Genomic DNA, 27004 nt, shown 5'->3' with positions numbered 1-27004 from the left:
AATAGTGCTGCACTGGCATTTCTGAGGCTTTTATTGGGAAAAAAAACCAGACAAACAGAACTTGGTGCCTTAAACTTGCATAATTGAGACCATACAGAATCTGCTACAGAAGTGCTCATGGCCCGTGGTTTCAAACAGTTCCTCCAGCTTGCAAAACATTCTCAGGCCAGTGGGAAGCTCATGGTTATATCCTGTGGACCACAGCTGACGTAAACCAGTCTGCTGACAGTTTTGACGTACTCTCTCACAAAGCCCAGAAGCTTTGTACTTTATTTCTGCCTGCCTCCCCTAGACCCAGCTTTCCTTTTACCTTAGAAGCACATCAACGGGGAGAATTTCATGTGCAGAAAACAAGCTTTGAGAAGGCATATCTTTTCATCTCACATCTAATACACTTCACCCTCTAGCAGTTCAGTTACAGACTTTGCCCTCTGCAATGTGGGTGTCTTTGGAAGGAAACAGATGTTACGCTTCTCCTCTTTTACCAAATCCTGCCTAGTTTGTCCTGAAAATACTAGACTGTAAGTTTGTTCTCACTCTAGTGAAGTCCTGGCTATTTGCCGTTGATTATTTTATTCTTTTTCATTCAACAAACTGTTCATCCATGGTGCTCAAGGAGTAGGTTAGCGCACATGGCCTATTTGTTTATAGTCACTTTGTAACATGCAGAGGCACAGACTTTAAGACCTATAGGCAATAGTTCCTTTTTTTTAAAAACAAAAAAAGTCTCTTACTATCCTTTGTGTTCGGAAAACCTGTTGTAGATCACAAACAAGATAACTGATGGTAGAAGGAGTAGAAAAGGATCAGAGTATATCAGAGGATCTGATAGCTACCTACATTATAAACCAAAGTTTACTAAGTCTTTTGGCCATGTTTTTATAGTGTTTGACAAAAAAAAAAAAAATGCCCTTCAGTGCTTCAATGGCTACTAAGTTAAAATTCTAATGAAAATAACGCAGATCTATGTTATCTGAAAAGTATAATGGAATTTGTGGTTTAATTTTACTTACAAACCCATGGTAAAACCAAACTCTGTTTCTTAAACCGAGTTTCTAGATTGACTCACTCAAACACAGTTGAAGACATGTCTTGTTTATCCACGTATTCTACAGTGAGTTGAGTCTCGATAGAGAAGAAATCACGGCAGAAGGGATTCGTTAGTCTTGGGAAAACTTTCACATACTAGGCTTTCTCTTTTGGGGGAAGAGTTATGGTGGTTCTCAGAAGTGAGAGTTGTGACTGGGGAGAATCAGTGAGGGTGGGAGTGTAGCTGTGCTCGGATGGTGCCCAAGTAGTGAGCTACACGTTGGAGTGATGCTGACATATATGTGATCTTTTCAGAATGGACCCCAGAGAGTCATGCCCCTGATTTGCAGCTTCTGTTGTCTCGTTTAGGATTAATTGGGTTTGCTTCTCTTGTAACTTGCCAGACTACTGTTAGATTAGGCAGGGCTTGTAGCAACCACATTATGTTACCTGACTGTGACTCCAGAGGCCTTCAGACCTCAGCCGTTGCTCATGCCTTGCTTGAGACAGAGGGGAGTGAGTGTTGAGTTCTGTAGGCAGAGGACTCGGAAGAGGCTGGACTTGATGTGCCAGCCATACAATATCTTTTGGTTAAAACACAGGAGCCTGACAGCCTACCTGTCACACTTCAATGAGATGTGATAGCTGGCATCCTCGTTCATTTTGAAAGCAGCGCTGTGTGCAAATAACGCTTCAAAAGCACTGCAAAGAAGCACCTAATCCGTTTTTACAATTTCTGCTTTTTTTATATGTTTGATTGTGGAATGAGGTTCGTTAGTGGCAAACCAAGATGAAGCTTTCACATAGACTGGTCTCTTACTGAGTGACAGGTAGGGCTCGCAGGGATCCAGGAGTGCTGTGCAACACATTTGATTGATCCTGTGTTTCTGAAGTAAGCGTTGATGTACACACACTAGAGTATCCCCACTGTCTCATGGTCTTTCACTTTCAAGCTCTTTTAACAATAAGGGGAAATTTCACTGGGTTCTGGTAAGCTGTGCTAGGATGGAAATAGCCCATAAAGGCTTCAGTCTTGCATCCTTCCTTTCTCTTTTTGTCTGCAGCCCGACCCACCAACTTCTAATAAATGGCAGCTTGACAACTGGCTAACCAAGGTGAACCCACCAGTAGTGCCAACAGAGGGTCTCGGTGAAATTGCCCCTGGGGATGGATGTGAGGAGAGCAAGGAGCAGGGGCAGGGCGTCAGCAGCAACTCCTCCCACCGGTGCACTGAGCCAAAGGAGCCTCAGCACAAGAGCTCTGGCCGAGCAGCCATGGCTCCTCAGGACACTTGTCTTCCGACCAAAGACAACTGCCAGAAGTCTCCTGTGCGTGCCGAGGAGCCCTCACCCAGGCAGACTGTGGGTATCAAAAGGCCCAGCAAGGCCCCGGTGCATGAGGGGCCCAAGGGAGGCCTGAAGGTGGAGAGTGACCCTGGACCCTTTGAGGGCAGAGACCAGTCTTCCAGAGACAAGCCAAAAGTCAAAACGAAAGGGAAGCCAAAATCCAGTGACAGAAGAGACTCAAAGCCGGCACTGCAAGAGCCCACTGAGAACAGAAAGCACAAGAGCTCCCACCAGGCCAACACCAAACCCTTCTTGGACCCCAAGCTCACGAGAGATGTTTTGCCTGGCAGTGCCCAAGAGCATCTTGCTCTCAGTCCCCTTCCTCAAGGCCAGGGCACAACCCCCACCAGGACTAGTGGCCACAGGCCTGCCGTGGTGGCCAGAGAGGACTTCCACCAGGACAAACTTCCCTTGTCTGTCAGGGGGAAGAAGTTGCTCTCGCCAATGAGGGACTCCCCCACCCCTCAGTCCCTCATGGTGAAAATAGATCTTCCTCTTCTGTCAAGAGTCCCCCAGCCCCCTGGGAAAGGCAGCCACCATAAGAGAGCAGAGACCAAGGAACTCCCTGGTGCAAGGAAGCAGGACCTGGAAAGGAAAACCACAGACACTCCTGACAAGTCCCTTCAAAAGAGGAAGGTGAGAGGTGGAGTTGGAGGTGGGTTTGTACAAGGACTAAGGTGGTGGTTGAAAAACACACGTGTAGAGTTCGTTTCCGCTTCATAGCTTGGGAGTGGATCTATTACGCTCCTTCTCTCAAGATGTTACCCAACTTCTAAAGGGAATGTGCATCAAAACTGTCCACAGGTGTTTCCTGTTGGTCACAAATCCCCTGCTGAGCAAGTGAAAAGCACTGTAAGCTAACAAATGCTTTGGTGTTTTAACACATTTTTGGATGTTTTTTGTTGGAATACTAGCTTTCTGAGATACCAAAGCCCCAGCCCGCCTATGCTGGAGGAGCTTCTGGCAGCAGGCTGTGTCAGCGTGTGGCTGACCAGCCCCCTGGTAGCATTTGTGGGTTTCTCTGGCTTTCAACCCAAGCAGAGCTTTGGAGGGCTGCGGTGCCCCTTCCCCCTGCAACCCCTTTCAAAGCAGCACGGTATCTGCAGCACCTCCCAGACCCTGCAGCCATCCGTGCTACTCATTTAATGTCTGTTGTGGGAGAGCACCTTGCCTGCAGTTTGTGGGGTTGTCCAGAGGGAGAACCCACCCAGGCCACCCCCGTCTGTGCTTTTCGGTTTTGTCCACGTGGGCACCTTCTGCTGCCTTTCACCATGCAACCTCAGCCTGAGCAGTGTAGTCTTTTCCTGGGTGAAGTCATTTCTTTCCACGAAGCAGTCGTGATTGCTTGCTTACATGAATTCTCAGGGTGACCCAGCGCTGAGGGATCTGGTGAAGTTGAGAACAGTCAGTGTGAGGTTCATGGTTGGACTGGAGGAGCTTCAAGGGCTTTTCCAACCTGGATGACTCTGTGAATTCTGTAGGTGTCACCTGTGTTACTCCTAGGGGTGAGAGCAGCAGCCCCCTGCCTTTTGCTTGTCCATCAATGCAGACTGTGAACTGAGCCAGGGTCATTGATAGTAACACCCATCACTGAACCCTGCTTTGGATCTCAGCGCTTGGATAACTACGCAGCAAATGGTTGTCCCTGGAGCTACTGTGGTGCCAGCCGCAATGTTAATGTGTCCAGCGAGGGGCTTCCCAGAGACCCCTCTGCAGAGTCCTTCAGCTGTAAGAGTTGCTTTCCCCTGAATGACAAGACAGTCCTTTAGCTGAGGTGACCGCTGCTCACTAGTGGTTTTTGGGAAGCTCCCTCCCAAAGGGGACTGTGAATGTCCCTCCAGCCGGTGGTTCAGGTGCACAAAGAGTTGGCTGCAGGCCTATGGTGAGTGGGTGTTCCCTGGGGGTATGCCAGGGCCTGCACACCTTTTTGGTTCTCCTCACAGAGCAGGTGGCTTAGCAGGGAGGGGTGAATACCCTTGGTTCCCGCATGGGTTTCACTTAGTCTTGTAATTTTCTGAGCTTCTCATAGTTGTGGGGAGAATTGAGAAGAGCAGGGAAATGGTGAAGAATCTTGAGAGACCCTGGCAGCCCCCCTCTTGCAGAGAAAGGTAGAGAAGGCAGTAAATCTGTCACTTCTCCTGTTGTGTCAGAGACCCCAGAGAGGAGCTGTTTGATGTTAGACATGTCTCCTCTTGCAGTCTGAGTGTCTAATTGCAGGAAAACTCACCTCAGAGCCTTGCTGCCTCTCTTATGTCATGGTGCATCAGTGTCCTTGGAGGCTCAGGCTTCATGGTGGCCAGCGAGGCCAGGTCCAGCTGTCAGACATCTCTTGCGGCAGTGTGGAGCTCAACCTGGCAAACAGTTCCAGGCCATGATCGAGGTGCTGGAGCCTTGCCCTGAGCACAACGGTTGGACTAGATGATCTTCAAGGTCCTTTCCAACCTCGATGATTCTGTGACACTGCCAGAGGGAGACTCTGTGCCCAGCACAACCCACTGAGCTCCATCATGGTGACATAAACCTGGCTGTGCTCTCGGGAGGGAGACAGCAAGGCCTGGAATGCTTCTGCCCACCACCAGGCACACAGCAGGTGACGCTGACTGATCAGTGCAGTTTCTTTTACATTTGCCTGGTGTGCAGGAAATTATTCTGAGGTTTTTCATGCAGGTGGGCTGATGATTTGCACACTTTGTATTTTAAGATCTGTGGAGTGCAATTAAAATGTATTATGTATCACCTCTGTGCCTTAATGGTTCTTGTTCTTCAGGAGGACACTGGCAATGATTTTAACTGACTGTTTAAAATTTCATCTATATCAGATTCTTGTTAATAAAACCAAAACCCCCTGCATGTCTGGGGCAATCTGAGAGATCTAACTTCCCTGTGAACGCAGTTTTTTCCTTCCCTTTGATAAGGTGTGTCACAAAACACAATTGCTTGCAGTTCATGACTTTCCCAGGAGGAATCTGAATACATGTCTATGTGATTCAGACTGAGGGAGGAGAGAAAAGTTTATCCAGAACAGATGAAATGCTTATTTTCAGCAATGGAAGTGCCTTAATTTTGATTACTATTAGCCACAAGAGGTTTAGCAGTTGCATCCCCTTCACTACAAAATAATTAATCCATCTAAGCAAAAGTAGATAAAATGTCATTTGAGGATACTTGTCAGTGAGCCTGAAATCTAGATCCACTGTGCTCTGGGTTCCCCCTTTGTTGATTCCAATATCATGTCTTTTCTTTCTTTAACCAGAATTGATCAAGCTTAGCTGTGTTGGTCTCTACTTTACATGAACTTCTATTTTCTTTTTTTTTTCCTTCCTGTTAGAGGAAAGCGGAGAAGGAGATTGATAGGAAGAAAATTAAATCAGAAAAAGAAACAAAGTCATTGCAGTCTTCAGCTAACAAAGACTCCAATAAACCAAAGTGAGTATACAGTGGTGGGATGGCAGAAAGGTGCATAAAACTGAGTCTTTCTTTAAGAGGTTGAGGCAAAGAACTGTATCGCCTGTCCTCATACTCGTGAGTTTGCTTCTAACCTAATGTGCCTTCTGAAACTTCATCTGCTGCAGATTTCTCTTTACATCCTGGAACCAACCATGTGGCTGTGGGAATGTAATTGATTTGCCTTTGTATTTGTTGCAGATGTGAAGTGATACTTGGGTGTCACCTGTTTTCCTCTCTGTCCTTAATGTTGAGGATTATGGTTCTTATTCAAGCATAAACTGATGTTTCTGTGGCTGGTCATCCCCCCATACTTGCTTTACACTGCTGCAAAAGCCTTGAATGTTGTGGCATTTGTCCTGATTTCCAACAGCTGAGATGGGGATGAAGACTTCACTGTTTGAAACACCAACTTGTCCATCCTGCAGCTTACCTTGCTGCATGCTCTGCTCCATGTATTACACGTAGCTCAAAAAATCTGTTCATGCTGCAAGAAATTTAATTGCCAGTTGTGCCCGTGCTGCTTTTCCTTCTAAGCCGATAGGCAAGGATTTGCACTGCTCTTTCGGACCAGGTATAGGGAACAAATTTGTGCAAAACAATGATACGTTGTTTGCGTTGCAAACAGTGTGGTAGACTGCCTGCCTGCGGGGATGCAGGAGTCGTTTCCCCTTCTCCAGACTGCAGTGGTGGTGATCTTGCAGCAGATGATTGCCCGCAGTGATCTGGGAGGTGGCAGCAGCTCTGTGGGGAGTAGCAAGGGCTTGTTCTGCACGGTAGTTCAGGGGCATCAGGGGATGGCAAGAGAAATTGCCCTCTGGCTGAAGATGTCCCTGCTCATTGCAGGACCTTTTAAAGGTCCCTTCCAACCCCAACTGTTCTATGATGCTTGGTGAGTAAGACAAGTTCAAGTATCAATTATTTCTGCTCTCATGAGAAATAGAACTAGTCTTGCAATGCTTTTAAAAAAGGAGTTGGACTCGATCATTAAAGGTCCCTTCCAACCTAAACCATTCTAGGAGTCAATGAGTTTCTTTAAGGCCCATGTCTTCCACATTCTGGATTCTGCTGTCATCTTTATTTGGGGGAAGTTTGTACTCTCTCTGTGTGGGAAGCAGCAGAAAGCTTTATCCAGTTCATGACACTTCACATGCGTTTAAAGCTCTTAGTCTTTGTAAAGTGAGAAGATGATGTGAAGACTCTCTGCACATGGAGAAACTGCAGACAAATTGAGTTGCTTGCTCAGACTCCCGCTGCAAAGAGGTTAAAGAGCTGAAAGTGTGGCCCAGAAGTCGTGACTCTTGTTCCCGTGACTGAGCAACCATGTCCACAGCAGAGAGAGTTCTGGCAGCCTCTTGGGAAAGGCCATTGTCCTAAGTGTAACTGTATGCCCATCAATTTTGACTGGGTGATCACTGCCAGTTTCTTAACTGGACAGGTGGTGATGAAAGCAGCAAGTCAGGTGTTAATGCTCGTCCTGCCTGCTCCCTCAACTGCTTTTGCTGTCACTGGTTATGGGCTTTGAATAGCACTCGCTGACTGGCTGCTGGTGCCCACGGGGTCGGTGCTGGGTGGGACCAGTCTTCTCCCAGCTGAGAACACAGAGAGGGATGTGATGGATATGGCAGAGCTCTGTTTTCTCACCTTGCTGCCCTGCGAGACTGCTGAACTGGGGGGCTCCCAAAGCATGTGGATATGCAGCTCCCCCTTTCTCTAACCAAACCAAGATGCCTCAGGGCCAATAGGCTTTTCCCTGTGACTGGCCCAAATTTGTAGAGGGGTGAAAGGTGCAAAGACCAGTCTAGAAAAGAGATTTGTGTGTATGGGTGGGTAGGGAGCATTTCCCTTCTCCACTAAAATCATCATCTTGTCTTTGTCTCTTTTGTGTGTGACCTAGTGGACACACAGCCAGCGTGCCTTTTGAACTGTGACTGTCTGGAATTTCAGGTGCCCTATATGGCCAGGAATTTCTCATTTATTCCAGCACAGCATTTGCAGTCCTTCTGATAGATCTGCTGGAACTTACCGCATCATCTGCAGACCAGTGTACTGCTAGCATTTTGGCTAGGTCTTTGCTAGAGTGAATGCTTCCAAGAGCATGTCTCCAAATGGACAGTGTTCTCAAGAGGGGAGGCTCATGCCTCAGTCATGGGCTACTGCATTCAATTCCTGCTTGCCTGTGGCTTGGATTGGAGGTACTGACTTGGACTGATATGTAACATTGAGGTTTGTGCCCTGGCAATATGAGTAAACTGCTCCTCTGCAGAGAAAACATTGACGTACTCTTAAAGCACTGAGACGGTGGGGCTAACATTTTGTTGGGTGGAGGGCTATTTCAGCTGTGGCAATACGGAAGGGCTTTAATTCTGCAGTTCATTCCTCCCTTTTTCTCGTGAAAATGAGCACCCCTTTCAGCCACGTTCTGGCTTTCAGAGTGGGAAGGATAAGATGCATTTCTGGGGAGAGGGGGCTCTGGCTCAGGTCAGGGGGAGCTCTGGAGCATCAGCTGTACCAGGGTAGTGAAGCTGGGGAGCATGTGTGCAGTGAGTAGGGACTGTACCAGGGGAAAAGCAGGTTGTGGAGGAGGGGAGAGGACTGTCCCGTGCACAGCAGAACTAAGCAAGATGTGCAATGTCTCACTTCAGTCTTCTCACGGGGTGTAACTTAACTTCCTCCTCTTCTGATGTTGCAGACCGTGAGTTGGGATTCACTGCTCAGTGTTTTCTTGGAAACTCTGACAAGCTGGATAAAAATGATGTAACTGAGCAGTAGTGAAACAAGGTTTAGAGCTATGTAGTGCTGCTTAGAGCTGCTGGAGTTCCCCAGTGATCCTAACTTCAGATGATCAGAAATCTGGTATGCCCCTGTATTATTACCTGGGATAGTCTCTGCCATTTAAAAGCACAGCATTTTAAGTCTCTCTCACCTGAATCCTCTCGACTTTTGTAAGTGTTGTCTAGTTGAGCTGGCAAGTGTTAAAGGAACAACTCAGTTTAATTCTGTCAAAGCATGTGCAGGATCGAGTGTCAGGGTGAGTATCTCTGACCGCAGAAGATCTTTTCTACCATAATGGAGAGAGAGAGAGGCAGTGCTGCAGTTCATTTAGCTTGTTGGGTGATTTGTCCCAGGGGTTTTAGTCACTGTAATCACCTTTCTCCCTCTTTCAGTGAAAAGGGGCTGGGTTGGAGGGATGCCTTTTTTACAACATCCTGATATTCTGGTTGCGAGTCTTTACTCCAAGGACAAGTCCTGAGGCTTATTCCTACCAGAAAAGCAGCTGGCTTGTATGTTGTTGGCAGCTGAAGATGTGGTGTCTAACGCACAACAAAGTCCCTGAAGTTTCATTTTGCTTTTGTTAGATTCTTTATGTTAATAAGTCATCTCACACTTCCAGAGAAATTGAAACAGAATTGGTACTTGATGTAACTAAGTTGTTAAAAATTCCCTACGTTATATGTACACTATATTCATCCTAATTGATGAATTTGCCTCCCATCTCCAGAGCATCAAAAGCTTCAGTTGAAACCCAGAAGAAATATGTCCTGCTACCCCCGCCACTGCCACCCATGTCTCCTGCACGTCCTGCACCAAAGTCAACCAAGACGGCCAAAAAGAGACCCAGAAGTGAGAGCGATGAGCTGCCGGCCATGGATAACACTGCCAGGAACAAGAGCAGCCACAAGGATCCTTTGTTGTCCAAGCACAAGAAAGAGGAGAGAAATCACGCTGAACCGTCGAAGGGCGTCAAAGTAGGTATCTGTTATAACTGGTGAGATGTTTCCTGCGGTGTGTGGGTGCTGTGTGATTCTCTTTAGGAACATGTTCTGAGGACATTAACAAGGATGGAAGATAAACCCAGCCACCAGAGGAAGCTCTCTGAAGCATTTTTTCCCCTTTCATGGCTATCTGTGACCATCTGTTGCTAGCCCGAAAGCCTGCATTGTAACTTCTCTGCTGACTTTCCATCATCTGCTGAACATGAGCCGGCAGTGTGCCAAGGTGGCCAAGAAAGCCAACGGCATCCTGGCTTGTATCAGAAATAGCGTGACCAGCAGAAGTAGGGAGGTGATAGTCCCCCTGTGCTCTGCACCGGTGAGGCCACACCTGGAGTATTGTGTCCAGTTTTGGGCACCTCAATACAAGAGAGATCTCGAGGTGCTGGAGCGAGTGCAGAGGAGGGAAATGAAGGTGGGGAAGGGCGTGGAGAACAAATCCTGTGAGGAGAGATTGAGGGAGCTGGGACTGTTTAGTGTGAGGAGGAGAAGGCTGAGGGGAGACCTCATCACTCTCTACAGCTACCTGCAAGGACATTGTAGAGAGGTTGGTGCTGGTCTCTTCTCACAGGTGATTAGTGACAGAACAGGAGGGAATGGCTTTAAACTGCAACAGGGGAGGTTCAGACTGGACATTAGGGAAAAAATGTTTCCCAGAAAGAGTGGTCAGACAGTGGAATAGGCTGCCCAGGGAGGGGGTGGAGTCACCATCCCTGGATGTGTTTAAGGGTCGTTTGGATGAGATATTGGGGGATATGGTGTAGGAGAGAACTTTGTAGAGTAGGGCTGATGATGGTTGGACTCGATGATCCCAAGGGTCTTTTCCAACCTGAATAATTCTGTGATTCTATGATCTGTTTTCATTTCACCAGTGAAACATAGTGAAAAGGGGTGACCACGTCAAAACCAAAGGCAAGAGAATCATGTTTCTGGTAGTAACAGTTTCTGACTAGGCAACTACAAGTACAGTTTTGGTGCAAAAATAAATATGTTTACAAAAAGGAGGAGTCAGTTGCTTACAAATAAGAAACAAGCAACCTGTGTTTTTGACTGCAACCTGGGTCTGAGTGTTTATAGCTTGCTTAGAAAATTGTTAATGATCCTTGCAGCTGGATCTTTGTATTTTTGGATTATAAAATTCAATTATAATGCTGTTTATGGGCGGCAGGGTGTTTGTGGTCTAGGATGTTGTCATGTGTGTGTGTTAAACCAGACTGTGCACGCTGTATTAGCTGGCTTCAAACTGCTTGCTTTTTCCTGATAATGTAATTAGTAATGGAGAATCAGCAATTTCTGTGTGGTTAAGCTGGAAATAAGTGTGAATGGATATTACCTGTTCCTGCCTTGGCTGGTGGCCATGAAAAATGTGCTGCTTGCAGCCTTACTGCTATCTTAGCCATTGTGCAAGGAAAGCTGCTAGTTAATTTCTCCATGCTTGGGAAAAGTTTGGATGGTATTAAACCTTATTAGCAGTCAGGTAAAAAGCCAAGTTTCCATTTCCAGTATTGGAGGGAGTGCTGGGGAGGAAGGTAAGAAGAGGGGAGAGCCTGGAGAATAGACTACGCCTGGGACAAATAAACATTTTTCTCTTGAAATTTAGGAAAGCCAGGCTTTGGAATTGGTTTAGGCGTATCTCTCTAACCAGCTTTATCTCCACTGTGGTTTTCAGGGATCTGCAGGGGATGTCACAAATCCTTTCCCAGTGCCTTCTTTGCCAAATGGTACTTCCAAGCCAAGGAGACCTCAACTCCAGTTTGAAAAGTAGGTTTTTGTTTTACAACCCTCATCTGTACTTTCTGAAGACGCCAGGTGAGGCTGGTCCTACAGCCACCCTGGATCCTGCTTCTTAATAAGCACTTCTTCTGGGAGGAAAGAGAGAGGGAGAGATGTCTGAGACCTGCCCTGTACTGCCGTATCGTGTCTGGGACTTACCCCCACCCCCTCTGCTTCCAAGCAAAGGTCTCATGACAACAGTTCTTGGTTTGAGGGAAGCTACTCTGGAAATTAGGTCCTTTTTAAATCAGAGAGGAGATGTCTCTGGTGCCTGTCTACAAGTGATGGGTTTTGATTTGTCTGATTCTTCACAAGTGGCAAACTCCTCTGTCACAAGGTGCTGGGCAGGCAACTGGCTTTTTCAGGGAGGGCGTGAGTCTTTACTTGCTCGTTTTGTTGGTGCACGGGCGGCTGTGTGCTATTTGCACGGTGAATAGATTATCCCAGTGCACAGAACTGTGTGTGGTCGAACTTTATCATTGTCTAGGTGTTGATTGAGACCAATCAACAAGAGAAGCCTTGGTGACCATCTCTCTTGTAAGCAGATAACTTGAATGCAGGCTCTTTTGTTCCGAGATGAGTGTCTGGCACTGCAAAGTTTACTGTATATTTCAATCAAAATGTGTCTGTGGGATTGTACTTGAGGAATGATAGGAGATCACATCACTACGATCTTTCCATGGGGCCAAAGAAGTAAACCTGGCCTCACAGTAGCCTAACCTCTGGTGGCTTTTTATTTTGAAATGTTATTCTAACACACATTTTTAAAGAAAACAATTCATTTTATCTATGCATTCAGCTGCTGTGTATTTCTGAACATTGCAGACAACACTCATTTAGTGACTATCATCATTGTAAGGTGTGTTTGATAAGTCTTACCAAAACAGGATGTTTGGACTCACGGCCTCCTCTAGATATGAAGGTAAAATTGATCATTCTCCTACCCTTTTTCTCTGTTTTTCCTCTCTCTGTCCCCAATTCAGACAGCGCCCGGTGGAATACTACATCGAAGAGGCCAAGAGGCTGAAGCACAAAGCTGATGCAATGGTAAGTCTTGGCCCTGTGCTAGAAATGCTTACCAGCTCTTGCATTCAGAGCCGATCCCTGCCTGCATGGGATAAGATTCACTGGCTAACATGACTTCCACCCTTGGAGTATGTTCGAGTCGCCCGTGGGGAGGCTGTCTTTATCTGCTAAGTGTTCAGACATTTCCCTTGGCTATAAACGCATCTAGAGAACACACCTAGAGAGCAGGATTCAGAGCTGGCACTGTCTGAGGTCAGCAGGCCTGTTGGCTTTGCAGAGCTACCACAAAGTCCTTGGAAGAGAGGTGCAGCAGTTAGTTACAAGACTTGGAAGTGCCCGTTGCAGATGTCACTGGCTTTCTGCGCTATGGGCAGTTTAACAGCGTGCGTGAAGAAACAGCTTTTGTTGCTAATGATGGTTCACTCAGATAATGTGCATTTGCCACTTGCCATTTACCTGTGAAAATGAAGTGAGGGAATACTGCAGTGAGAAAGCACCATCAGCCTCTCATGAGGCAGGCCTCCAAGACCAGACAGTAATATCCAAAACATCTGAAGGTAATAAATTACTCAAGGAAACCATCGAGGGAGAGATACAAATAGCCAGAGCACACAAAACTGATGACTGGGACCACATTAGGGGTTCTGCTGAGAACCCCTTAACTATCACCCAGAGACCTGACTTGCAATTTTACTTTCTTCACATCCTGCCTAACTAGGCAGAAGAAAGGAATTCAGCTACACTTGAGAGAGGTAGCTTTTGTCTTAGTCTAAAAATGAGAATTTTCTTCCAATAGACCGACAAGACTGGAAAGGCCTTCCAGTACCTAGATGCTGCCCTTTCCTTCCTTGAATACGGGATTGCCTTGGAATCGGATGCCTCAGCACCAAAGTCGGCTTACAGCATATTCAGCGACACCATAGATCTCCTCAAGTAAGTGGTTTTCACAGCGTGGTGGTCAGGCAGCGTGTTTGGAGCGGGAGGGGGAGTTGTGTTGTTGTTTGCAACTGGCAGCTCTGGATTCCCCCCACGGAGCAGAGCCCGGGTTGCTGCACAAGCACAAGACAGCCCTTGGCGAGGCACCAGAGACAAATCCTTTGACATGTTTCAGCACTGCTGATCAGAAGGAGGCACCGTGTCCTACTCGGCACCTGAGCCACGCAGCCGAGGTACACCAGAGGACACTGGTTACAAGAGTCAAGGGCATGAAGGAGTTTTTAGTTCATCCAGATCTGGTGTTGCTTTTGCATGTCGGCTCAGTAGTATTTCACTTAAGAAAAGCAAAGCAACTGTATTGTATGTGTGGAGGAACAGTTTGTGCCCCAGAAGTCTTGCAGCGTGATTGAAGGCAGATTTTACTGCTTTCTCCCATGTGTCTTTCTACCAGTACACTTCATTGGGGTTTCTTTTAGCCACCTTCCCCAGTTAATTTCACAGCCATAGCAGACCTATGTAGGTAGTATGACACATCCAGGCAGTGCAACCCAAGGAACTATGCATTGGATAAAAGAGAGACGGGTATTGGTATATTCCTTTCGAAAATACAGGTTGTGTGAGTGGTTTTGAGAGCTGGTTTGACTTCTCGCCTTAGAGCTGAAACGTCTCTCAGGATTTGGTTTTTTTGGTATTAGATTTCAAACTTTTTCAATTACATTGTTTACTTTCTGGTCTCAATGGACTGTATTTCCAAGATGCTCTTGTTGCTTTTTTTTCCAAAAAGGAGATTGGCTTGCTTGTTTTTTGCCAGAAGAAACATTCCCACTAAGATGTCTGTCTTGTCCAGAAACACCTGAATTCATATTTCACCTTCAGTAGCGGAGGCACCTCTTCTGGGCCCCAGGCCTAGAGCTGGCCCATGGAGGGCTTCTGCTTGTAGGGATGTTGCCTGTTAATCAGTGTAAGAGCAGAGTGAGTCACGTAAGGGGCCACGTCTGTTCCTGCTGCCTGGGAAACAAGGCATTTGGAGAGACAGTCCTCTGTTCAGGATCGTACAAACCACTCGGTGCCAGCACTAAGAACTGGGGGCAGGTTTCCTGACTTTTGGACTGGTGTTTGAGATAACGGCATGCACTGATTGTTCATAAACAGTGGGACTTCAGAGCACTGACGACTGACAAGATTCTGTTCATTTTGTTTCCTTAGATTCATCATGACACTGAAGTCCTTTACAGACTCCACAGCATCTTCACAGGACAAAATCTTTGCTGTGTTATGGTATGTAACTGTTTTTCTGTGCCTTCATATTCTGTTTTTAGACTCGATAGAGTGAAAGACCCATTACTTTCAGGGGCAAAGGAATGAGTTAAATGGGAATTGGAGTTCTGCAAGGAAAAAGAAAACACAATATAAAAGCCAGAATGAACTGGAATGTCTCTAAAGCGAGTCGGGATATCACAAGGGACCACACGTGGAAGGCAGAGACTCTAAAATTCAGTCTGCTGGTAACTTGAGAGCACATAAGGGCTTTCTCCAAAGGTGAAAGAATGTGATTTGGCTGCCCATGTTTGAGCTGTGTAACTGAAACTGTAGCTGAACATAGCGAAGGCTCTTCTGGACAGGGGCTTACTCAGCCTGTGACACTTATGGGAGGTTGGGCACCTGTTTATATAAAAGACCAAGCATGGGCCTTCCTCAGTTGCTTTTTTCCCCTTGGGATTTTTTTTACAGAGTCTTCTTTTAAGCTGAGCTGGAGGAGGAGACATTCGGAGCTTTCTTGCCGCTGCAGTGCAGCTGATGTGTGCCTGCCTCTGTCCCACAAGGCTGGTGACTGCTGAGCAGGCAGCAGCCAGCGTCTGCACTGATGCTTGGGTGTGTTTCTGTTCACAGCATGCGCTGCCAGTCCCTTCTGCACATGGCAATGTTCCATTACAAAAAAGACACTGCCCTGAAGTATTCCAGGATCCTGAATGAGCACTTCAAGGTAGGGCACGCATGTTACTGAGCTGCCAGCTGGGTGGCTGCGGGACTTACTGATGTTGGCTGAATAGCCCAAACCTAACAAGAGTTCTGTTCCTTGCTGCAGAGTTCCTCCAGATCTACACAAGCACCTTCTCCATGTGTTGCAAGGTAAGATTTAAAAATACGTACGTTGTCATGTTTCTATGAGGGTGTGAGTGAAAACAGGAGCTGGAGTGTTTGAGTTGCTGCCTGCATTTGGGAGTGCCTCACCACTCACTCCTTCTTGCCCCCTGAAATCATACCGTTAGGGGCAGGAGTATTTCTGCTTGCTCTTTCCTGTGTTTTCTCCTTGGAAAGGGGGTTTTTTGTTACGAGGTCCAGAGTTATATTAAGCAGAGCAGTTCTCCACCAGAGAAGCAGGTCAGGGGACCAAGGAAGGTATTGTCACTGCTGTGTCAGAGCCCCTGTTGTTGTTATCATCTGTTAGAGATCCCTTGAGACTTAATGGGATCCCATCCCCACCTCCCTAGCAACTACCCAGTAGGATTATGCTTTCACCCTGTGGTAGCATAACTTTCATAGTTTTCTCTTTGGCTCAGTCACCAGTTAAGAAACTAATTTTCTAATTTCTGAGTTGTTGAGTATTTTGTCCTTTCTGTGTACCCGCAGCAGTGGTGCTGTGTATGCGGCAGCAAAAGTCAAAGGGAAGCTGTCACCTAACAGCGTTTGACCCGGTGCCCAGCAGACTGGGCCCGTGTTTGAGTGACAGTGAGTAAGAAAGAGTTTTTCTGTGCACGGTGGCGATTGCATTTGGCAGAGAGCTACCCAGCTCCACACCCGTCCCTTTTAAACTCTGTGGTTGAGAGAGGCTTGGTTGGTTTTTAAGAGTGATGCTGAAATTCCAGTTATTTTTCTGCCACCTCGCACAGTACAGTTTATTGGGAAGTCAGGGGTCTCCCCAGAGCAGCGGTGGAAGCCCTGTCCTATCAGTGACTAAAACTGGGTTGGGTGAAGGAGTGATGTGATGAAGCCAGCCTGTGTCGGGCAGCTGGCCACATTCACTGGCCCTAGGGCTATAAAGAAGTGTGTGTAGGCTGACCTGGCTGCTTTGACCAGCTGTCAGAAAGCTCCAGCCTCCATCGGTGGGGAGCTTCAGCATGTCTGAAATGGAAGTTGTTTGGAAAAAGCATTCAGATAACCTGGTGAAGGCTTCCACAAGTAGGTGTAGATGTTGGGAGGTGGATGGGTGGCCCTTTCTGATGTCTGGTCCCCCATTTTCTTTTGTCAAGAGAAGCCCTTTGAGTCACACATTGCTTCAAAAACCTTGGCCTTGCACTCAAAGGACAATACTTATCACATAGCTGAACACATCTCAGTTTTCAACACTCCATCCTGCAGGCCTGGATGATACCAATTACCTCCTGGCATAAGATAGTCTTGAGGCAAGACTTTTAGCTCTGAAGTTAAATGTTCATGATGGTGTTTCTTTCTCCTGCAGAAGCACAGGCATGCCTTCTCCTCTTTCTCCAATGCCCTCTCCTGCTGGTTCTGTAAGTTCTCAGCCAGGATCGAATGCCAGCAACTGCAGTGGGAACAGCATTGTCTCTGCAGTCACCGTCCCCTGTAATATCCCAAATGTCACCTCTTCCTACGTCAACATCACTTCCTATATCCTCTACGCCTATGATATTTGGGAAAAGGCCGATGCACTGGCCAGGAAGAACACGGGTAAGTTTTTGCCCTCTGGCTTTTCGGTCACATGTGTGGTGGTTGTGTGTATGTACTTGCTTCAATCCTAACGCTCAGTGTAGCAAACGCCATACCGGATGATCAATGCATCACGTATGTTGAAGCAGACAGCTGTGGCACATTGGCAGGTTATTGGCAGAGATACCTGATGGTGATAAATTGATGAGTGTTCCAATTAACAGGTTGTCTTGGCATCCTCAGAGGTCTTAAGAGCTAAGGGGTGAGGGTATCAAGTGCAGGGAACCAGCCAACTTGCTGCATGGTAACACGAGAAGCATAAGGGGGTTTTTGTGGTTTGTTTTTCCCCTGGGGGCGCTTAGCTTTTCTGAGTTGGTTCCCCTTCTTTAAAAACAGGGGTTTGGCCTGTAGCCTTGTGTTTTAGTTGGTTTGTCAAACCTGCAGGTATTTTGGCCTTGAAAACGGTGAAGCTGGCTTCTCTCCTTAACAGGGAAGCTGAGTAGCTCTTGCATTGGAGTCCCTGCTGGGCACATGAGCAGTAATTGCCAGTAGCATTTCCTAAAATTGCTGCTTCTTTTTTGATTTTACAGTTTTGTTGTTAAAAGTGTTGTGTTCTCCTGTGGTACAAGCAGCGGTGAATAAGCAAAAGCCCTAGAGTGGGTGCAGTTCAGTCTGTAACCTGCCATCCCACGTGGCGTTTGCAGTGTCATTTCTCATAAAACCCAAAGTGTTGTGAGCTGCTGTGGGTGACAGGGTGTATTGCTACTGTCTGCTGGCAAACTGGCACAAGAAAATAATCACGATGAGCCTGGCTGAATTTCACCTCACACCAAGGCAGCTGCTGATATTGAAAAGGCTTTGCAAGTCCCTTTTGAAGGGAGTAACTTCAGTTGCTGGGTGCCCCCTGAGCAAATCTCTGCTCGCAGCAGCAATGTGTGTGTAGTATTTTGGGTTATATCCTCCAAAGGCTGGTAAAAGACTGTCACTGAGAAGGACAAAACCTGCTCTGTGTTGCTGTTTTAATGGAGGGGAATGATGACTGGGGTAGTAAGTACTCCCAGGGGAGTGGATCTGTGCAGGACAACAGTAAATACTCCTGTGGGCTTGGCAGTTGTTGCTGCTGTTCAGGATGGTGAAGGAGTTTCAGACCTGGAGCTTGTTGATACTCAGTGTAAGGTACAGATGCTCAGAGGTACAGAGAGCAAGTACATCAAACTAAAAATAAAAAAAGGCCACATCCTTGATTCTTTTCTGCAATTCGTAGGGAATAAGAGGAGGAGGAAAGAGCAGTGGCCTTCAGATATCCCTTAAACAGGGAAGATGAAAATTAGTGGAAAGCAGTTAGTTGTAACTGATGTTGGAGCCACCTGTGCAGAGCTGGAGCACTTTCTGGTGGGTGCTTCCAGCACAGCATCCTTGCCATCATTCAGAGCAGTGCCATGGATCACGAGGCTGTGACAGGTTGTTTTCCAGCCTCAGCTCCCACATTGAGGACAAGCTGAGGTGGCTGGCATGCATGCGTGTGAAGTCCCTCTCCTTTCACATGGTGCTGTGGTCACAGATCAGATTATTTTCTGTTTGCTCAGGCAACTCCTGGACTCCTTGTCTCTGCTTACAGCTCTTCTGTTCCCCATGGAGGGAATCGATACCCATTTTGCAAACCAAAGCAGGAAAATGAGGGGAAATGTGTTCTCTGTTTCTGAACTGGAAAGTATTAGAATGAAAGCGTTGTGCTCTCTGCTTCTGAAGAGTTCCTTGCACAGCCAAGCAGAAATTTCCAGCCTCCAGGTTCAATCTTTGTGTGTCAGAAAGGAGAGCTGAGGATGGCCAGTTCCTGACAAGGGACCTGGCAACACCGTGGAGGCTGGAGGCCCTGAGGGACTGGGATGAGCCCGTGTCGCAGGAAGGCAGGTCAGGCAGGAGTGTCTTGAAAAGTCGGAAGGGAATAGGTGTGAGCATTTCCCACAGCTGGCTGCCGCCTGCAGAGGGGATGCCAGCACAGAGCAGGGTGTGCAGCCTGTGGGCACCTTCCGGCAGGTCCAGATGTACTGCAAAAGCCATCTCCTGCCCGGCAGGAGGACGTTGGTGGCAGGAGAGGAGGGCTCTCTCCAATCTGCCTGACGTGCCCAGCTGTGAGCAACCCCAGTCAGAGCTGTATCGCCTGGCCAGCTGGACAGATTTTGAAACCCGTTCAGCTGAGAAATCCTGATGTCTCCAAGGTCTGAGGATGGGTGAAGCAAAGGGACCAGCCCGGTGACAGCGGTGTGTGCTTCCAGGCACCGCTCAGAAAGACACCAAATTTGGCTGGTTTAAAGCCTGGGGGAGGCACGCGGTAGGGACTGGGGTGTGAACACCCAAGCTCCTGCCCACCTACCGCGGCGTCTCGGTGTCCTTTCAAAGCCAGAGCCCGGGGAGGCGGTTCAGCGTGTGTGTGCCTGTGTGAGTGCGTTTTCCTCCCACATGCCCTGCCCTCTGTGCTTGTGACGCTGCCCGGCCTTTGACTGTTGCTGAGCTCTCTGCATTAACGATGTGTTTAGCGGGACCTGCCGACTGACAGGGTGCTGCTGCTGCCGCTGCTCGCTGCCCCTCGCCTGTCAGATGTGCCTGTTGTATGAAACCAACCAAATGTTTTCTCTCTGCCTCCCCTTTTTCCAGAGTTTTTTGCTGAACTCAGCACAGCGACGTGCGCTCTGGCACTGAACAGTAGCATGACCGAAGTGGTACACTACGCTAGACAGGGTTTGCAGTGGCTGAGACTGGAAATAAATACGCCTTAACTGGTGCTCAAGGTGGTTAAGTACCTTGAACTTATTTGCACTTTTGAAGCCTCAGAAACAGTCTGACTTGTTGAATTATTGGATAAAAAACACCTGCAAGGGAAAACAAATCGAGGTGGAAGGAATCTGGTTACACTGGAAAAAACTTTGAACTGTGTTTTTAAGGTAGCGCTTTGCTGCCTTGAAAAAGAAGAGGTGGAGGAAAGCCTCAGTGTTGATGGCACCTTCCTTTAAAACGACAAAGTGCAATGAATTGTCTGAATGGCTCAATGTATTGATGGTCTATAAACATTTCTATTATGAATAACCAGCAGGACAATAATCACACATGAAGAAGTGCCGACAAGAAGGAAATATGCCTCCAGAGGTTCTTATGCAACATCCCCCCCGTCTGCAACAGTTGTGTGCCGAGAAGACATGTCAAAGAAGTGTTTTTGCCAGCACAGATGCAATCTTTGGTGTCTTTGTTTCTCAGATGGCAAGTAGCAACCTCATCAGCACTGAACAACGTTATGTTACAATAAAAACAGCAAAGTGGTCTGCCTTGCCTGCTTTCCAACCTCACCGTCTTGCATTTGTCAGCCAGCTGCTGTCCTGAGAATCGGGGGAAGCCACTGCCTTTGGTGCTGCAAGTTCACTTTTTAAGTCATCGCTGCTTTGGTAGTCCTCCTTGCCACACACTCACGCACACACGTGCCCTTAGCGCTCGAACTATGTTATTAGGGTCTTGGTTGGCTTAAGCTTTGTAAGTCAAACACAGTTGGAGTGGCAAAATGACCAGGTGTGGTTGGGAACAGCTCTGCCTCTCTTCCGTGGTGGAGGGATGTCGCTCACCCTGAGGACTCCTTGTCCGGTTGCTTTTTGTTGTTTCGGTGGGTGGGGGTGGGCGGCTGTACTGTGTCACTGTGATTGACATTGTTGAGTCTGAGAGCATACCTGTGGAGGAATTGCTTCTGTTTAAGGAGGGACTAAGTGGCTGAATGTGGAACATAAGCCAAATTTTGCGTTTGGATATTTGCCTGCACCCGTTGCTGGTCTCAGTGAATATCTAAGAGCAGGATTTGGTACCAAAGTAGGGCATTCTTCATGTGGGAGGTCATTCATGTGCTCTTTCTCAACCAAACTACAAGATGGGCCCAGCGACTTAGAAATCTGTCAAGGGATCTCGAAAGGGAATAATTAGCTGTTTGCAAGCGTTTTTTTCCTTGTCAGAAGCTGCGTTTTTGAAACTGTGATTTTGCAGGTGACAGTAGCAGTGAAGGCAGCATCTGTGGCGTTCATGTGTTCAGTAAGATGACACCCTTCTCCACCCAAAGATTTCCTGTTGTGTGACAGCGGCGTCCTGCCGTCCTCGTATCTAATAGTGTGCCTTAGCCCTCTGGTCTCCTCTCAAATCCCTCACCCTATCTCTGACAGACCCATGGGAGTGGCAAAGAGAAGGGTCATACCCCAAAATAATTGTGCTTGCAGGAAAGAATTAGCTCGCTCTTCCACATAATTTCAGGATGGAGGAACAGGTCTGCGCACGTGCAGCACTACCCCCTCTGTAAAATACCTACTCGTGGTTTTTGAGGCTTACAAAAATGGGCAGTAAATAAATATCAGCAAAAGGTCTGCATTTCCAAAAGTTGTTTCTGTAGAAATGGCCCCAGCCGCAGAGAAGCCCAGAGTCCTCTTGCCTCTGGGAGGAGCTGACAGGAGCATGCTGCGGGCTCTGCCCTCGTCCTGAGCACAAAGGAGCTCTTCTCCCACCTCCTCTGGCGGCGCAGGACTGCCAGGATCCTGCATCTTCAACGGATGGTCCTTTTACGCTCGCTTTATTAAAAGCCTTAGTGCATTTCAGGGATAAGCTGTCCTAAGTAGTGGAAGGAAGGTCCGTGTCCCCTGCTCCCCTCTTTACCTGTTAGACTTCACTTGTGCTTCTTCTCCCTGGAGGAGCGACTGCTCTGAGTAAGCCAGGGACAGAGAAAGGCTCAGCATTAACTGTTTTGTTCTCAGGAAGTGTGGGGATGGCCAGCCAGCCTGAAAGCTTGGCATGTTCTTTGGAGCTCAGTTCCAGACTACTGAGTTGATGCTGCCTTCTGACTTTTGTCTTCAAACAAAGTTATTTTTAGGATCACCGGCTGAGGAACAGGAAGGAAGAAAGCTTTAGTGAACCCAAAACCCGCAGACTCTTGCCGGGAGTCTGCAAGAACCACAGCAGAGTGTTAGGAGTAAGCGTAAGGTGAATCAGGGACACGGGTCCCCCCCGTACTTTAATTTTGTGAACACCTATCTCCCTCCCTGCTGCCAGGCCGGGTTCCTGTTGGAGAGCTGCTTGCTCACAGCTTGCCCACTCCGGGGGGACCTTCGCCTGCCACAACCCACGAGGCACAGGGCACACGGCTGCCCCTGGCCTGCGCCCAGCTCCCTGCCACCCACGGGTGCCCTTTGGACACTTTGCTGCCCAGATTGTGGTCATCTGTTGCCCTCTTCCTAGGAAAGTTCACGCAAGGGTGTTGGGCAAGCAAAGTCGGTAAGAAGACACCCAGTGCAGGCAGATGAGCCACTGGCGTTTGCTGCTTTACAGTTGGGCTGCTCCCGCTCCCAGGGTAAACTCCCACGGACTTCAAAACAAGATCACGGGCAGTTCGTGGCACGGGCATATGGGGGTCTGTTTGGGGGCTCTCATTTCGAAAGCGATCTGTGGAAGTGTCGGTACCGAGCTACATAGCAGGAAGCTGTGTTCTGTTTCAGGTCATGGAGAAGACTGTTTAATAATAGGTAATTTTTAAAAAGCCATTGTATTTCAACCTTCAAAGACCTGCAAAGAGTTAGGAAAGATGCTCATTGTTTTCAGTTGGGCCTGTTCAGGCCTTTAAAAAACAAAAAAGCAAAACAAAAAAACCAAACCAAAACAAAAAAACCTCAAACCAAAACATGATAGTGGAGGAAATAGCATTTGCCATTAGGAAACAAAACCACAAATCCAAGGAAAAACAGAGGTGATGGTTGAGTCTCAGGAGAGGAGGCATCTCTGGTGGCAAAGCAGCATCATTTCCATGCAATATTTATTTAGAAGAAATAAAGTGTTGAAATTGTCAAATGATCTATTTTTACGATGCCGTTTATTTAATAGTTGAAAACCCGACTTACATGGAGGTAGAGATCTCTTCTGTAACTGGAAGTCAAAGTCTGACTGCAATGTCCTTTGGTTTTGTCCTCTCCCCTCTTTCTTTAGTTCCCATTATAAATCTGTACAGCTTAAACTTATTTTGGGGACGTATGTCCCTCTTGTAAATAACTTTTTCTGCCTTGTGTGTGATGGAGTTTCTGAGATAGCTGGTTCATTCATATGGGGGAAATAAACAATAAATGAAGTAGCCTATTTGTTATGAGTTGATGGGAGGCTCCTCGTGTACTCAGCTTCATGTAGAGAAATTGGAATTTTTCTCTCTGAATAGTCTTAGTGTTTCCCTTCTGAATGAGGTTTAAGTATGAATTTCTGTACAAGAAGTCTGTTTCAGTTGCTCCCCTGTTTATAACCACTTATCCTTTCCTTTAGGAACAACAATGGGTGCAAATCTAGATGCTCAGAGTGACAGGAGGGTCACAACTCATGACATTTCTCTCCTATCCTCCCGAAATGGATTCCGGGAAGGCTGTGCTGGGGTCAGGCGCTGCCGGCCAGCAGCGCCTGGCTTCGCGTGCTTGCTGACAGCAAAATCCCCCATGAGTTGGTTTCCTGCATCTGAACAAGTTAAATGACAAGGAGGCAAGGCGCAGAGATGGCGGTTGGCGCGTCCTGCTCTGCATTTGCCACAAAGGTGTCGCGGGGCTCGGTTCTGGGACGAGAGTCTGCTCAGGTCTAGTTCATGGCTGCATTTCTGAAGTGCTGCGAAGAGGATTTCCCTCAGGGAATCCCGCAGGATTTCCTTTCCCATGGTAGCTCTGCTTCTCATCGGTTGTGCAAGGTGATCTCTTTGCAGTGGCCTTACACTTCTTGTTTGGGGCTTTTCCCACTTTTTGTTTTATGTCGGGCAATGTAACTGTTCCTTGGAAGAATGACTTTTGCTTTTATGCACTATTGTGATATAATTCGTGTGTGTAATTCAGGTCCTTTCTGCAACAGGCATTGCACCTAAGATGTTTGCTAATAAGAGATGTGGTTTTCTAATGTACTGTGTAAATTGTAGAAGTTACTGAAATCTGTTTTAATACCCACTACATACTGTAACATTTCTGTTGCAGATGCATATAGAAATGTACGCTTCTTTTTGGGTCAATGCACTTTTTCACTGCACACTTCAAATCCCAATGGCAAAATTGGTATTGACATAGGAATGAAAGGAAAAAATATCTAGTTAGTGAAAAAAAAATGAAATGTGAAATTTCCCCAGATGAGCATCTGGTGGGCTACAGACTAGGCAGGAGGAGCTTGGTGGTGCGTTTGGTCATGCGAGGTAGGACTGGGGCTCGGTTCACTGCCATCAGTTAGTGTTTCAAATGGTGTGAAAGCAGGTGGGCCCCGGGTGGGTTGCAAGACATGTGGAGGGTAAGGGAAGAGCATGGGAAGAGCTTGTGGTTGTGGCCATGCACGTGTGGATTAAACATCTCTGGATTTTGTTCTGGTGTTGGCGGGGTGCAAGGGATGGTTGGACACGACCTGTCCTGTCTGCTGGCTGGGGTGGAGCTGCTTTTCCTGGGCCACTCGGGTCCTCTCTCCCACCATTTCCTTCCCCCTTGCACCCCAAAAGGTGTGTTTCCCCCATTCCTTGCTTGGAATTAGGGTTAGTTTTGGAGGTGGGATGGGGATAGGGAGCGGAGGGAGGGATGCAGGGGAAGGAGGTGCGATGTGCCAGCAGGGAGGTCATCCAAAAGCCAGGGAGGGAGGATGGGGAGCAGGAGACCCTGGGGATGCAGCAGTCAACCGCCCTGCTTGGCTTTCTGCCCAGGGCAGCACCCCCCCTGGGCTAAACCAGCCAAAAATATTTTGGGGTGGTTTTTCAATAATATTTTGTTGTTGTTTTTTGTTTATTTATTGAGCCTTTATTGACCAAACCTAATTTTGCAACCGTGTTTATTTTGAGATTTGTTATACATTATAGATGAGCTTGCTTTTCTCTCTTCAGCTTGGCTTACCCTTTTCAAAGACAAATGTTATTTTTGGCAAAACAGCTGCGTTGAAGTTGATTGCAGTTTCTCAGCTCTGTGCTGCTCTCCAAACACTAAAACAGCCTGTTGGCAGCCTGTGCTTTCTTTATATTAATTGCACTTTTAGTAACTCCTGTCACTACCTGAAACCAATGGTGTTCCTGGGCTGTTATCAGAATTTCTGAATGTGTTTCTGTAAACTTCGTGCTCCTGAAACGAGGACTTGTGCGTGTTACAACAGCAGCATGCGATCACTGCTGGCTTGCGATGTGTTTTGTCAAGGTACAGGGTTCCTGGAATTTCCACCGGGCTTTTCCCCTCTCCTACTCAGTATTGCCAAGGTTAAGGTTTTCTTTGGGTCCAGCATTTCATATTGCAGCAATACAGTAATGTTGTCCACTTCTATTGAGCCAGCGAAACGGCATCCCAAGTGATAACTTTTTTCTGTTCTCTTTCCATATTTGAAGGCATGTATCGGCCCGGATGTGGTCTGTGGCAGCTGAAAGGTATTTCTGAAAGTCGCTTCAACCTGTGCAACTTTGTGCTTGTTCCACACGAGGTGCGGCAGGCTCTGAACTTGCTTGGGAGCTCTCCTCCCTGTTCAGAGAAGAGCTAGTTAGGATTTGGGCTCAGACTTTTGCTTTCTCTCGTTTTTCCAGAGGGCCCTGGGGAATGGAGTTGAGCAAGATGCAATCTGCAAAGCAGGGCAGCAGCTGAAGTTTTGGTGGGTGGCGTTTGCGTTGCCACGTGAACGCGTACAGTAGTGCTGTGGGTGCCGGCAGGGCTCTGTGCTGTCAGGTCTCCAGGCAGCACGTGAATTGTGGCACCCTGGTCAAACCACTGCCCGTCTTTTCAGCTGCCAACCACCCTGTCCTCACATTTCTGGGTCATTTCTGAGATTTCTATTTCAACTTTTATCATACAGGTTGGGGTTTTTTTTTCTTTTTTTCACGCTGCTTTACTCATCATCTTAGAGAGTAAATAACATCCACAATTCTCAGTGAAAACGTCCTTAAAAAGTAATTGTCAGGTTTCCTGAACATGGAACGTTGGTCTTAAGTCTGTGAAACGGTCCTCATCTCGTGGAGTGTGAGGCACCAGTCCTCCTCACAGTAGCTCTTCGCATGCCGGGACACAGCAGTGGCCTGGGCGTGGGAGAGGCGCGATGTCTTAGAGCCCCATGGAGAAACGAGGATGCCAAACCTCTTGCAAAATGGAGTCTTCAGTGGGAAAAGATGTGCAAATAAGTGAGGGGAGGAGACTGATGTGTTTGACTTCAGCACTGAAGCCGCGCTCTGGGGCTTCTGTGAATTGGAACTAGCTGCCTTTTATAGTCCTTGAAAAAGACAAAAATCAGATCTGTGATACAGCTTAAAAAAATAAAAAAGTAAAAAAAAAAAAGCTCCGAGGAAATTGTGCCACAGATCTTTGTCTTCTGTATTGAGGATGAATTGCTGCGCGCGTGTGTGTGTGTGTATATATATATATAAAATTAAAATATGAATTTTGACTCGCTTGTCTTCAAGTTCTTCAGATGAAAGAGACATTGGTCAAAATTGTAAAGATGAAATGAAAAACGAGATGCCTGGGAGTGGGAATTTCTCATTTTGCTGCTCTGAAGCCGAGTTGCCTCGCCCTCCCCTGTGCTCCACTCCCGCACAGTTGCACAAGCACAGCCCCTGGGTGCAGCTTTGCTGGGAGCTGAGGATTGATGTGGCTGCGCCACGCGCGATTGTGCCACGCATCTTCCTTGGCACGTGGTTGAATTTCTTGAAATATTCAACAGCACGACCTTGCCTCTGTCTTCACCTTGTTGCCACCTTTTGAGGGAAGATATCAAAGTGGTGCGTCTCAAGTTTTTCAACCTTCAAGTTTGAAATTCAGGTGTCCATCCCAATGAGACTGCGACGCTGGGATTCATTGGTAAGTACCACCTCGGCAAAATATTCCAGCATGTTTCCAAATCCCATTTATTTTGCCTGAGACTGGGGCGTGTTTTACTGGGCCAAGTGTCCTCAGGAGCTCTGAATACCTGGTACGTATTTATTTCCTTTTTTCCTCTCTCCTAATGATTACAATGCTGCCTCTGTTTTTTGGT

The 27004-nt window shown here is 47.3% G+C and overlaps 1 protein-coding gene across 3 annotated transcripts in view; it reads left to right on the top strand.

Annotated features, from left to right (window-relative positions):
• AFF1 (ALF transcription elongation factor 1) overlaps positions 1 to 26416 on the top strand; it is a 114244-nt gene extending 87828 nt beyond the window's left edge. For all 3 annotated transcript variants that reach the window (XM_074867529.1, XM_074867527.1, XM_074867528.1), the window contains exons 11-21: positions 2094 to 3011; positions 5704 to 5801; positions 9322 to 9568; positions 11262 to 11353; positions 12349 to 12412; positions 13188 to 13324; positions 14534 to 14605; positions 15218 to 15311; positions 15414 to 15457; positions 16788 to 17017; positions 19652 to 26416. In XM_074867529.1, coding sequence (XP_074723630.1) covers positions 2094 to 3011; positions 5704 to 5801; positions 9322 to 9568; positions 11262 to 11353; positions 12349 to 12412; positions 13188 to 13324; positions 14534 to 14605; positions 15218 to 15311; positions 15414 to 15457; positions 16788 to 17017; positions 19652 to 19773 — 2118 coding nt within the window. In that variant the 3' untranslated portion in view covers positions 19774 to 26416. The remainder of the gene's footprint in view (positions 1 to 2093; positions 3012 to 5703; positions 5802 to 9321; positions 9569 to 11261; positions 11354 to 12348; positions 12413 to 13187; positions 13325 to 14533; positions 14606 to 15217; positions 15312 to 15413; positions 15458 to 16787; positions 17018 to 19651) is intronic.
• Positions 26417 to 27004: the final 588 nt, after the last annotated feature.

The sequence above is a fragment of the Strix uralensis genome, chromosome 4 (assembly GCF_047716275.1).
Source record: "Strix uralensis isolate ZFMK-TIS-50842 chromosome 4, bStrUra1, whole genome shotgun sequence".
Lineage (NCBI taxonomy): Eukaryota > Metazoa > Chordata > Aves > Strigiformes > Strigidae > Strix > Strix uralensis.
The sequence above is the reverse complement of the archived record's forward strand: the minus strand, read 5'-3'. Positions and strand labels throughout refer to the sequence as shown.